General features: G+C 33.7%; 2 protein-coding genes across 2 annotated transcripts in view; one reads left to right on the forward strand and one right to left on the reverse strand.

The window, feature by feature from the left end:
• The window catches only part of Nup54 (nuclear pore complex protein Nup54), a 34003-nt gene that overhangs the window by 18688 nt on the left and 1143 nt on the right, over nucleotides 1-14172 (reverse strand). The window contains exon 2 of the mRNA XM_088224947.1: nucleotides 1349-1483. Coding sequence (XP_088081073.1) covers nucleotides 1349-1483 — 135 coding nt within the window. The remainder of the gene's footprint in view (nucleotides 1-1348; nucleotides 1484-14172) is intronic.
• Nucleotides 6710-13006, forward strand: LOC148285456 (uncharacterized). Its single transcript, XM_088225062.1, has 3 exons — nucleotides 6710-6847; nucleotides 10212-10687; nucleotides 12297-13006. The coding sequence occupies exons 2-3, from the start codon at nucleotides 10222-10224 to the stop codon at nucleotides 12641-12643; spliced, it is 813 nt and encodes a 270-aa protein (XP_088081188.1). The 5' UTR covers nucleotides 6710-6847; nucleotides 10212-10221; the 3' UTR covers nucleotides 12644-13006.

Here is a 14172-nt window from a genome sequence, read left to right on the forward strand (position 1 = left end):
TTTATTATTTTATACATATACATTATTATGTCTGTACTCTTCTTATTTGATTATTAATTAAAACCAATGTCTGAGCACCCGATGACAAACTATTATTTATCTTAATACTTTGTTTTCTTTATAATGTATTAATATTGTAATAATGTGTATATTCTATTGAATAAAGATTTTATGAAAAAAAAAAAAAGAGATTATTATTTATTTTGTAAACAAATTTAAACTGTATTTATTAAATACATTGATAATTTATTTTGAATATATATATATATATAGGATATGTATTCAATAAACATGTTAGATTGTCCTTAGAATTTTGATACGGAACCTAAATTTATATCTTTCGTTATATATTATTATTATTATTATTATTATATATATATATATATATATATATATATATACGGCCTAAGCCAATTACAACAGTTACATCAAGAAACATAAATGCAAGAAACTGAACAAAAAGAACATAAAACTATTTAGCAAAGACAAACAAGGACAAAACAATAATAGTATACAATATATTAAAAAACGAAAGACCAAAAACTTTGAGCTAAACCATGCCAATCCAACTTCATCCCACACTGTTTAGTCGCGAAGAGATCTACGAAAAGCCGGAAGATCTATCCCAAAATATTCCAAGTCGTGTGATGAATTGACTAATCTACACATTCTGGACATTGGGGCATAAAAACCAAAGTTGCTCTTGGAAGATTTTATAAATAGCAGATTTTGACTTCTGGTGACACGGCTGGGAACATGAAAAGAAATTGATTGCAACAGAGATGGGTCATCACTTTTAGCATTAAGTATTTTGAAAATGCATATAAGGTCCATCTCAGTTCTACGTCTCTCCAATGAAGACAGATTAAGAGATTGCTCTATTTCAAAATAAGAATAATTACCCCTTTGAAATCCGAGCAACCATGCCACTTTTCTTAGAAAACGGTGTTGGACAGACTCGATATGGTCAACATGAGTCCTGTAGAATGGAGACCAAATAGGAGAAGCGTATTCTAGATAGGGTCGAACTAGTGAGCAATAAAGAGTTTTGATGGTATTAATATTTTTGTCCGCCGTCACTCTATTGATAAAACCGAGAAGTTTGAGAGATTTGTTTACAATACGAGTATTATCAATGTGTTCACGATAGGAGAGTTTACGTGTTTATGTGTTCATTTAAGCCGATTTTTTTTACGCCGCTGTCTATCGGATCGGAACCCCGTCATAAAACGATGTTTACCTGTATTTTAATAAACACATGGTCAAAAAGGGTTATTATCCTGATTTAAAATTTAATCATCATTCAATAAATGTATCGACAAAAAGTCACATGTTACAAAATTATTACCTGCGCTGGAAACTGTCGGGGCACCAAACCCAGTGTTGGCGGCGCCCGGAGCGGTGCCGAAGCCAGTGAAGCCAGTCGGAGCAGCTGAAGCGGCCGCATTGGAACCGAAGGAGAAGGAACTATTACCAAACGCGGCTGAAAAAAATGCATAAAAAAATAATTTAGAATAGAGCCATAAAGTAAAATAGAATTTAGTATAGAGTAGAACACATTTGGAGGGCTTGTGGGGGTTTATAGTCCTTTGATTGATGGCACACACACACATGCAATAATCTCACGTGAAATAAAGACCAACGACCGATGACTGATGAGTTCATAATTTTATATTGAATACAATACAACATATTCTGCAAGACTAACAGTATTGTACATTAAAATAAGAGCAACGTCCTGCAGTACATTCACGCTATGAAGACATGAAGAACAAAGGAACGTTATTATTTTTTGTTACTTTACACACTTTCTATCATAATTATCCTCGGGAACTATAAAAAATGCAATAATTATTTTTTTTAACCAAATGACTATCTTAGGAATTTTCCGCCTCAGTATCTTTGATGGCTGATTTCAGCGAATAATAGCCTATTAAGTTATAATTTTTTTGTATTATCATGAAAGCTGAGAGTCTAGAGCAGTTTTCAAAGTTTTCCAAAAATAATGAAATTGCCTTTTTAGATTTTTAATTCAAAGTTGAAAATTCAAGTCTGACTCGCTCAAACGAAAATTCTCAATTTTAGGTCAAAACTTTTGGAGGTTCCATTAATGTTACGAAGCTGATTATTTTATGCGTAAAAGCACAATTCAAATTAAATAAGATGCAAAAAATATATTTCAAAAAACTTTACACAAATTACAAAAAAAAATAATTAAAACCGATCCGGTCGAAAATTTTCAAAAACCAATTTAAAAAATCATATATTAATATTATGTTAATAAAATTTGTATAAAACCACTCACCGACCTACCGGTTTCGAGACGTAACCCGTCTCTTCGTCAGGACAAGTTGGTGTAGTGTTGTTGTTACGTCTCGAAACCGGTAGGTCGGTGAGTGGTTTTATACAAATTTTATTAACATAATATTAAAATGTTGGACCACAAAGTTAATGCTTTGAATATTAATAATAAAAAATCATAACTCGAAAACTATGCAATATCGCGGAACATACATGGGGGTGATTCGAATACCCCTTAACATGAGGCACCTACATTTTTCCCTTGGACGTCACTTCTCCGGCCAACCTGTATATACCGTGGTATGTATGTATGGAAATCAAGTGCAAGCAGTAATGTCACAAAAAGATCTCAGAGTTGTGATAACTTGCGATCTTAAATGGGAATCACATATTATCGAAATTACACTTAATTCCCTCTTATACTTAATAAGGAAAACATTCGCTCATATCACCCAAGATTTGTTTCTTAAAATTTATAAAACATATGTTCGTCCACTCCTGGAGTATGCCTACCAACTCTGGAGTCCCTATTTAAAAAAAGACAGAGTTGTCGGAGAAAGTCCAGAGAAGAGCAACTAAAATGGTAGTTTCTCTAAGAAATAAATCGTACGAGGAGCGCTTAAGGGAGCTCGGGTTAAGTTCACTGGAAGAGCGGAGGCAGCGTGGTAAATTTAATGTCATTTAGACTTTTTTATTTTTTTTAAATGGAAAGTTATAAGCTCCTTGCAAATAAATTTGAGACGCACACCCATAGAGAGCACAAGGATATAATTATCAGGGAAAAACATTCCACTGTCTATGGTTATTTGACTCCTCAGAGGATTACAATATTCTTTTCATAATACAAATCCCGAGGACACAAAAAGTCTATAAGAATTGTTAACATTAATAATACATTTAATATTTGAAAAAACTCCAACATGTTTCTGAGAAAAGTATGTAATACATGCAATAATTATCACACTAAAAATGGATGTGAATACATTTTACGATTTTGATTAAAAGCTGGTACATTATTTTGTCAAACGACCAAAAGATGCGAGACTTGTTAAATTATGATAATTATACAATGTCATTTGTCATCCACGTCTGCTATTTGTTTTAATGTATGTTATTTATTTTACTGTATTTTGTGAAGCATGTATGTATGGAAATGTATCTGTAAATAATAAAGTGAAACCCCTATTTTACGACTTTTAAGGGACTGAAAAAAAAAACTTAAATGGAGGGAAAATGTAAATGGGTATTGAAAAAAACGACATTTTGAATTTTATTTTTTATTGACAAAATTATGTAGATGTTTGTTGAATTTTTTTTGTCTAATTCTTTTTCAATCAATCATATGAGGATCGCTTAAAGGAGCGGAGGTAGTGTGGTGACTCCATTGAAACATTCAAAATCTTAACTGAGCAATATAATGTACCCAAGCTGAAATCAATGTTCACTATGAATGAAAACCGCTGTCTCAGAGGTCATTCATTGAAACTCAACACTACCTCCTTCTCATCCAACCCCGGGAAGAACTTCCTGACAAACCGAGTCGTGGAGAAATGGAATGGCTTCCCGAGAAAGTGATCGGTGCTAGTTCTGTGAATGTTAACTAGACGCACACAGCAATGTATAATAACTATGTACACTCGATATACACGCATCAGCTTAACAGCTGCGAGTGTATTATTAATAATAATAATAATACGTCACAACTTGATAACTGCAAGAGTATATCCTATGATACTTGGGTTAGTTTGTATAAAACTTTTTTTAAATCTGGAATAACAAAGCCTTTATAAAACCTTTTCAAAAACAAATAGTATAAAAGAAAATTAATGTGGCATTTTTTGCACATCCGACACTGTTCTACGACCATGACGATATTTCTTAAGACCAAATATATGCATAATGCATGTATTCTGAAGTATTTATTTATTTTATTTTATTCAGAAAACATACAGTCATACGTAATAAGTATTAAAAACAACAATTTTTTAACATAAAAAGACCAATTAAGTTTTCATAAATTATGCAAAAGATATAAACATTAAAAGTGACAAAAAAATAAATAAATAAGAATTTCAAGTGAGAAAAGAATAATTGTTAACATTTGCGTTTTCCATGGAGGTTATAAATTAAAATAAATAAAAATACAGAATGTACACTCCGAGTCATCCACGCACACACACGAACGCACATATAAAACATGCACAAACATATACAGTAAGTATATTAATTACGTATACAGAAAGGTATTAAAAATTAAATTGACAAGACAATATTTTTTATTAGAACTCAACACAGGGCTCTTGGCCTCACAGAGTTAGAGATACGTTATTATTTTTTTGTAGTATGCATCTTTGTATGAATAAATATATTAAAATTGTTCCAGCATAAAGCTAGTTACTTTTATAAAAATATCCTACATAGCATTCCAATCACATCCTGAAAATTTAATGTTGTCAATATTGGTGGGACAAGGAACTTATTTTTTCTTAAAAGCACAGTAATCAGTGTGGTCACAGGACATCCTGTTTTGATTACATGTAAACATAGATTGATTCGAGGAATATAATTCAAGCACGCATAAACACACTGGCTGCAGTCAATCAATAAACACTGGATTATATGCACGAAAAAATTCATCCATAGTAAATGCACCTTGAGACTCTTGAAATTTGACATGATTGAAAATGGAGAACTAGAATCCCGACCGCCTATGCGCTCTGTAGCTGCAAGAAGTGTTGCGATGTTTATTGTACAGCGACCTTGAGGTGATTTTGAAAAAAATGGCGCTATATGAATTATCCAAAATAATGAAATGCGGGAATGCAAAACAAGCAATGAGTTTAAGTTAAAATATACTAATTAATTTATTTTTTTAAATTACATTAAATTGACAGTTAGTTCAATTCACCTGCTATTTTTTTTAAATATTTACACAATAATCTTAAAATTAAAGTCGCGCTGAATTGTAAGCAAGCTTTTATTCAGAAAAAAATTTACGATGTAACACAAATTAATGATAGAAAGTGCCCGCTTCAAACCGATTATAAACTCCAATAAACCCCAATTCAAGCAAAAAAATGCTCGCTTGGACATGATTTTTAAAAGACACTTGTCAAGACGATATGCTTAACGAACGTCTGTATTTATCTACAGAGCGACAACAAAGCCGTCTCCTTTAACGTCTCGATATATACACTCCGTAAGATAGTAAAACAAACGGAAAAAATATAATAACTAATTATTTTTTACAGTGGCAACTTTCTTACGCCTAGATACTGTTATATGTTAATAGGGCAGAATCTAGTGAGATTATTTTAAGCATCTGGACACTCGTTTTGGAAACTGATAGTTATGTCAGAATTTAATTCGACTTCACAATTTACTTATATTTTGAAAAGGCTTTAAAAAAAAAAGTGCCAACCTCAAAACAATAAAAAATTTAAGTAAATCTTAATTAAAGGAAAAATTGCTCGGTGGAGCAAAATTTTTGTCACTTTTAATGCGTAGATAAACGTATCGAGGGATTCTAGACCCGTTGGTATAAACCGATGTACTTACATCAAAACTTGATGGTGGGGGATATTCGGTCGGTAGTGTATCTTAGTAGTCGGTTGGGAGACTTTTTATCTTCAACTATGACGTCATACTGGATCTGTCATTTCAGTGCGTAGATATGTGTACCGTGATGTACGCTTCCCCTTGTTTCATATCGATGTGGGGGGTCGGTAGTGTATCTTCGTAACCGCTAGAGAGAATTTACCTTTAACTGTACCGTCAAGGCTTTATCTTCCCATCATAGTCGAGGCCCTGGTGTTGTATTCATGTAGCAATTTGTGTTTATACTCAGAGTGCGACACATGCTGACAGATTAAGTTGTACCAAAGTAGAGCCCTAACTAATAATATATTTACAGATTTATACATTGATGATATTGAATTGATACATTGATGATGTCTCTGGCGGTATACACCTTTCTTCTTCTCTGTCGTTCCTCAGTTCCGAGGGTCGTGATCATCGGTACTCTCTCCGGCCATTCCATCGACGATGCGTCTCCACCCTTCACGGCTCCGCGCCCTCTCCACAGCTCCATATAGGGTCGCCCGTGACGTCGTTTTCACCTGGAGATTATTAATTTCTCCAGATTTTCTGGGTCACGTCCCGCTATGTATCCAAAGAAATGCAGAATACGTCAGCAACATATGGCCTTCATCTTTATGATCATTGACCGGGATCGCATGTTAGTTTATAAGTAAATTTAAATAAATAAAAATATAAAAACCATTTCGATGATGCACGCATTGCAATTGAGTGACAAAACAGACTACAACTAAATTTGGTCATCGTCAGACCAAGAGGGAAATCCTCCAGTAAACATATATAGTCACTCTAGTACTGGGGGGTACCAGGAAGGATGTCGTGGTCACTAACGCCCGTGAGGGAAAAACCACAAGGATATCGTCTTGGTATAATGATTAGCGCAACATTACAAGCCAGTCAGTTGTAGTTTAGCTGTCAGAGTGAAAGGAGGATTAAATATTGTTTCAAAGTAAGTATGATTCTTAATATTTAAAGCATTTACTTCGTGGTCAAACATTTTACTAAATGTTATTAAATATTTGTATATAATCACTTACCGACTTTTCTATGTCTACCGGTTTCGAGACGTACCCATCAATCAAAATGCAATTCTTGTCCTTCAGTTTACGTTGGAAGAGCATCAAGAAATTTTGATATTCGTGTTAAAGAACATATGAGGTGTCTTCACAATAATAATTTCTCTGAATTCGCAAATCACCTAATCAATTTAAATCGTGACTTTGATAAAAATACAGGAGTTAAAATCTTACATACAAATAATAAAGGGTTAAAAGTAAATAATATGGAAATATTTCACATTAGGAAAGCTTTAAAAAATAATGTTCCTTTGAAAGAATCAAACAAACTTTCAATATAGTCCTTTATACGATGTTCCACTGTAATGGTCACCCTATTAAACCTATTAAGCTTAACCCCTCCCTCCAACCCCTCTACTTTTTAAATTTATTTCTCAAACAACAGAATATTTTCATAATTTAATCAGTGCATGTTTGTCCTATCAGTGCATGTGCTTATTAAAATGCATGTAGTGTTGGTTTTATATTTTTGTGCAACAACTATGGTTTTGCATGTTGGTTTAATTGATGAACGTCCTGACGAAGAGATGGGTACGTCTCGAAACCGGTAGACATAGAAAAGTCGGTAATTGGTTATATACAAATATTTAACAACGTTTAGTAATCACGATTTCTTTGTTTTTATTATTTTTCCTATTCACACACTGTGTCGGTACTCCGATTGCGGCTTAGCTGGATCATTTTTGCTGCGTGGAAGGTGAGGCAAAGTGACCAGTTTACGCTTCGGGCATCAGTCTTAAGGGGCGATTACAATTTAAAGATACGGAAGCCATAGCTTTACAATGAAGGCCTTCAGCGCCCAATGCCCCCTTTGGACGCTGTAGACTGTTTTTTAATTCTTCACTAAAACGGTTTGAGCTAGGAGAAAACAGTGAATCTTAATAATGATTTTCATTCAATTATCTACAAAACTATACTTTTGGTCCTTAAAATACAGCTTGATTAGAATGACAATTGTCAGAAAAGGTGACGACATAACTTTGTAGTGACGTCTAAGGAGTGATTTATATCGACACACGAAAAATCATTCGTATTTGGTGTGTTAATTTATTTTTTTACATTGCTTGACATATAAACCAACATAAATATATAAAATCAGCTTTAAAACCAAAAAAAAACTAAAATAAACCTAATTATTAACGACATTCTTTCAAGGTTACATCATTTTGCAAAAACGTTAAAGATGGGACAAATTGATTGAATAAAAAAATAATTCATTTGATAATGTTCACAAAAAAGTATAAATGGCTTATTTTTTGGTGAATAATTGTATTAAACACACTATAATAGGCTTGTATTTGCATTTTTATATCAATTTTGGGAAACGGAGTTTCATGTTTGCGTGAAAAAACTGATAAAATCGATTTGATCGGTACATGATCAGTGATCAGTAATTTCCCATCGCTATTGACATTAGTTTGGCAGCTGTCATTTTAATCAAGCAAAATTTTAAGGACTGTAGTATATTTTTATAGGATTTAAAGGTTAACTTAAAAGGCTATTTTGAAAGTTCTGAAATTATAGATTTTTATTTTTTCAGTAAAATGTGCTCAACTTTTGGGTAACATTTAATTTTTGTGAAAAAAAAGCTGCGATATCCCTCCCTCGTTTTAAAGATAAAGCCTGCTTATCGATTCCTTTCATACAATTTTTTTTTGTCAATTAACTTCCATTTCAAATTTTAATTGAATTTAACTCTACTGGTTCAATTTACATGACAAATTGTATGGGCATGAACTAAAATCAACAGATTAATAAACTGACAAAATGTGAAACTACAAGCGTGGGCAAAATGGTGAATGTTACATAGCGAGTAAAGTCTTAGAGTATAAATACCATACTCCCTTCTCAATGAGATTCTCCTTTTGAAAAATCCATTAATTCTGTTTTGCAATTGAAACATGACTAATAATTGATAAGAATCTGCAGTTGATATTATTTGTGGCCATAATTGAGTATTAAAAATAGATTTTTTTATGGTTTACCTCAACATAATACAGGATATGGTATTAAACCTCTCTTATTCACACAATATCACAATTTGAATAAAAAATATTAAAAATATATTTGATTGTGCCTAGGCGGACGAAGAATACAGTTATTTTTTTATTATTTATTTATTTACAATTTTAAAAACCCGTTAGGGTTACATTAGAAATTTAATATTGTCTAGTCATTTTATGTCTCGTCTAGTCTAGTTAGTTCAGTCATCATGTGCTTTTTCAGATTGATTTTAAATTTGTCTCCATTAAAAGTTTTCAAGTAGTAAGGTAGGTCGTTGTAGTGTTTAAGTCCATTATGTAGTATTTTTGACTGTCCTGTGTTTGTCTTTGCTTTTTCAATATGATAGTGTTTTTGTTGTCTGGTGTTATATTTATGTATGTCAGCATTTTTGACTAATATTATGTCGTCGTCTTGTATGTTTCCCAGTGTTATTTTGTGCACAATTTTTAAGGTCTCAATTTTAGTCAAGTAGTTTATGTCAAACTGGTGTGTTTTTTTGTACAGTTCAGTCGTAGAGGTCAGGTAGGGTAGGTTGTATGTTAGTTTAAGAATTTTATTTTGTTGTCTTTGTATTCTTGTTATGTCTGTCTTGTTACCAGTTCCCCAGAAGGCGATCATGTAACTCAATTTACAACCAGAGAAATTTATAAAGGAACCAGAGTAAGTGAGACACCGAACACATTGAATACAATGGCTCCAAGATACCTATCGGGCCTTTGTATTAGGGAAAATGGGTGTCAAAGAAAATCTACTCTTAGGTCGGCATTTGCTGTAGACTCCTCGCCACTTAATCTTTCCTATGGCTAACGCACAAACAGATATGAGTTTTTTTTTAAAAAAAAGGAATATTTGCGTTCTTATGATTTACACAAATATTTAATTTTGAGGGCCATTCTCAACTAGATGTAAATAACTCACTATTAGAAAATGGAATCAAGTTGGGGTAGAGTGGGATTCGAACGACGGACCTTTAGTCCCTGAGTCCAAGACACTAGCCACGGGACCACAACCCGAACTTTATTCTTCCTAGTCGTGTAAGATTTTTTTTGCGTTTTTTAATTACTTTTCGAGTCCTAATTCAGATAAAGAACTCAAAATAAAATTGCATAAATGATATAAATCTCGATTGCTGGACTTGCCTGACCAATAAACTGGACGATACTCTGTTTGTATTTAAAGATTAATTTGAGTTAAAATAAAATATTTAATTATAAGGGATACTATTTCTTGCAGGATCGAAACAATGGCGCCTTACGATCCAATTTACCACTACAATCACTACAATAAGCACCACCACGACCCGGGTGTGAAATCACCACCGGTTGTCTTCCCGGGAGAGGCGCAAATGACGACATACAATAGTCCGGTGACTGTGACCGAGAGCATCATTGACAAAATCAATGAGATCGTCAGCAGTTATATTACGACTCCGACGACGATCTTCGCGGAAACAGTCACGGGGGGCAGCGCAGACAACCTCGGAAGCATAGACGACGCTCTGAACGCGATGGGAGTCTTCAACGGATCGGCGAGTGGAGCGGCCGGTGATGCAGTCGGTGTTAATATCGGAACTGAAAACGCATTTGTGAGCGAAGCGGTCACGGAGAATTTTAACATTCCGTTAGTGACGGAGGCCGTTCAGGTGATCGAGGAAAAAACTACCGAAATTGCGGAACTGACGACGAAATTGTACAAAGAAAGTGTTTTCGGTAAGTTTAAATATTGTTACGCATTAATTTTGACATATTACAATTAAAATACTTCACCAAATCAAGAGAGAAAAATCAGTATTAAACGTAGTCAGATTTATTGCAAAATTTATTGATGGCAAATATTTATTTTTATATGCTTAAAAAAGCATATGAAGGGTACACGGCAGGCACTGGCTCATCAACCCTTTAAAGAACACACATATTGTGCTGATTTACGTCTTGTAAACTTAATAAAATATTTATTTATTTATGCTTTATTAAGTTAGTTCATAACATCTTAAGAACGAATATAAACTTTTAATAACATTAAAAAAAAATAATATCTAAATTTCTCAGTAATATATTTTTTCAAATTAATTTTAAATATTTCGATCTTTTCTATCTACTTTATTTCTTCAGGTAACTCATTGTACAGCTTCAATCCCTTGTACAATGAGTTTTGAGACTCCGTTTTTCTCCTCATTGGTAATCTTTTTTTTTTATCCCTTGTTTCATATGCACGGCATTGTTGGTTGAATTTTATTATTGTTTTTATTTTATTCATCCCCCTAATTATACTATGCATAAAAATTGCCATTACCGCGCTTCTTCTACAGGTAAAATCATTAAAATGTTTTTCCCAACGCTGGCTGATGCAGCAAACTTCCGTCATCATCGCCAAAGTACTTTCGAAACGACCCAAATTTTTACCGGACACGGAGCTATGAGAAGTTATCTATATAGGTTTAAATTAAGGAATGATGACTATTGTCCGTGCGATGATATTTCTTCACACAGTATCGAACATCTGTTATTTCAGTGCCCATTTTTCAGTTTGCAACGCCATAATCTTGAAGCAGAATGCAGGAAAGATGGAATATCCTTAACAGATATCCACACTGTAGTTAAAAGTAGTTATCACGTGTTCTTGAACATTGCAACAATGGTGATTGGACTCATAAAGGTAATAAACCAAAATCAGTGATCGAACATCCCATTTCCAAGACAAACAAAAATGTTTTTTTTCCGAGTACCTTAGCCTTGTACATGACATGTAAGGCTACTAAATACAGGGGTCCAAATATATATAAAAAAAAATTGCCAAATTATATTTAATTTGCTGCTTTACTGTGAGCAAGCCAGTTTCTTTGTGCATTCTTTCTACATTAGAATAGATATTTCTTTTGAGTATAATCTTCATTGCCTTATTTTGAAGAATTTGTATACTTTTAATTTCTCCTTCATTACATAAAAAAATAATAAAAGAACAGTAATTTATGTGAGGGCATATGATTGTTTTATATACAGGTGTCTTTCAAACCCTGTCACATCCGAAACCATGATGATCAGTATGAACAAGAAGATATATTGGCACATTAAAATACATTTTTAGAACAAAAATAATTTACAAAAATAAAATATTAAAAAAAACAAATGGTTGCTTACTTCTGCAGGGGAGAAACGAGGAGGGGGGAGTCTGATATACCGTCAACCGCGCGGTGGCGCCCCTCTCGCTTCTCTCCCGTAGAAGTACACAACCATTTGTTTTTTTTATATTTTCTTTTAAAAAAATTTGTTCCTCTGCCCAAACACAGAAAATATTATAAAAAGATATTTTCCATTACAGATACTATTTCGACAACAGTTCGCAATTTCATTTGGAGGGAAGAGGGAGCCGGCTTCCACAGCATCCACGAGGGTCACGTGGACCACGACTCCGGCTCCAAGAACGCCCCCTACTTGATACTTGTCATTATCCTGGCCGTTTTAGTGGTTATCGCCTCTGTGGCCCTGTTCCTCTACATCCGCCACAAGAACGCCAGGAAGACCAGCCTCGGGGTCAGCGTGGTGGGCAAGAGCTACGGCTCCCACAAGCTGGGTGACAAGACCCCCGCCGGGCAGAGCCAGGCCAACTTGTGCGAGGAAGATACGCCCGTGCAGAAGAAGAAATCAGAAACTAAGGCAATTAAATAATGACTGGGAAGACTTTAATTTAAAAACAGCAAATGTCACATTTTTCCATTGTGATTTTATGATTCTCTGTCCATATGTCCATGTACAGTCTTAAAATTCAACAGGTCGCGTCAACAGATCACAAAATAAATTAGATAAATTGAAACTTATATAGTTTTATAGTTATGCTTCAGGTAAAAATCTATTTACTTATGTACCTAGGTATTGTCGAAGAATTACAATTAATTTATTCTTTGATTATTGCTGATCTCGTATGATTAAAAAGTTTTGAACAATATGATAATTTTAAGGAGACTTCTAAGAATCGACCCTTTTTATATCCATGCATATTTTTTATTTTTAATAAATATATAATACATGTAATGGTTCTTTCTGGAAAATTTAAAAGTAAATTTTATATCCCTTAAATATACAAAGTTTAATCCAACGAGTAATATTTTATTTAAATTATTTATTGACAATTCTCGATGGAATTACATCATTACAATGAGTAATGGTTGTAGGTAAGTTAATTTAAGAGTATTTAAATTTATTTCAACAGAGAGGGAAAAAAATATTTTGAGAAGGGAATATGGAAGTCTAGGCATTTACAGGGCTTATGACCTGTCATTGGCTGGTTTAAGTGGCCACTTTACACACTGTGTAAAATTCACCATTCTGCCCATGTTTGAACATCCACATTATGAACAACTCCCTAGAGAGGAAATCCAGCCAGTCTGCAAGCATTTGGACATAATCAAACATTGTTAAATTACTACCTGGTAAAAGAAGAAGTATAAAAATTGGAAAATTGTTTTCAGGCGTTGCCTAGTAGGTGATTTGGTTCAGCCGGATGAATCTCACCCACGTGATAAAGGTTTCAGCTCTTTTACTTCACAAAAGTCAACAGATGGAAGAGTTGAGCAAATGTGGATGTTCAAACATGGGCAGAGTGGTGAATGTTACAGTGTGTAAAGTGGCCACTTAAACCAGCCAATGACAAGTCATGAGCCCTGTAGATGCCTAGACTTCTATATTACTTTCTCGAAAATGTTCTTCATCTCTGTTGTAATATGTTCATGTTAACAGATCCCCAGGGAGCTGAATCCAGCCCCTGTCTACAAAAATTTGGACAAACTCAAAATATTGTTGACTATCGATATAGCTTCCGAAATTCAATTTCCCATCCAATATTAACACCGTAACATTATAGGTCCCCAACTTTGTTTACATTATTTAACAAATTAAAATGATTGTATAATATACAGGGTGTTTATTAAACCCTGTCACATCCGAAACCACGATGATCAGTATGAGCAAGAAGACATAAATTATTTTTTTAGAACGAATAAAATTTCAAAAGGGCAAATATTTGCTTACTTTTGCAGGGGAGAAACAAGGAGGGGGAAGTCTGATACTGCGCCACGCTCCCCTCACTTCTTCCCCGCAGAAGTTAGCAACCATTTATTTTTTTAAATATTTTATTTTTAAAAAAAATCTTGGATCTAAATATTTTTTTAAATATGCTAATATGTCTTCTTGCCCATACT

Source organism: Micrasema longulum, unplaced genomic scaffold (genome assembly GCF_059751315.1).
Source record: "Micrasema longulum isolate JH-2025_06_02 unplaced genomic scaffold, ASM5975131v1 h1tg000034l, whole genome shotgun sequence".
Lineage (NCBI taxonomy): Eukaryota > Metazoa > Arthropoda > Insecta > Trichoptera > Brachycentridae > Micrasema > Micrasema longulum.

Bases quoted from the DNA above. Each gene is read 5' to 3' on its own strand.
- LOC148285456 (XM_088225062.1), top strand. From the start codon at position 10,222: ATGGCGCCTTACGATCCAATTTACCACTACAATCACTACAATAAGCAC. The intron at 10,688-12,296 runs GTAAGTTTAAAT...TTTCCATTACAG, and splicing joins GTACAAAGAAAGTGTTTTCG to ATACTATTTCGACAACAGTT.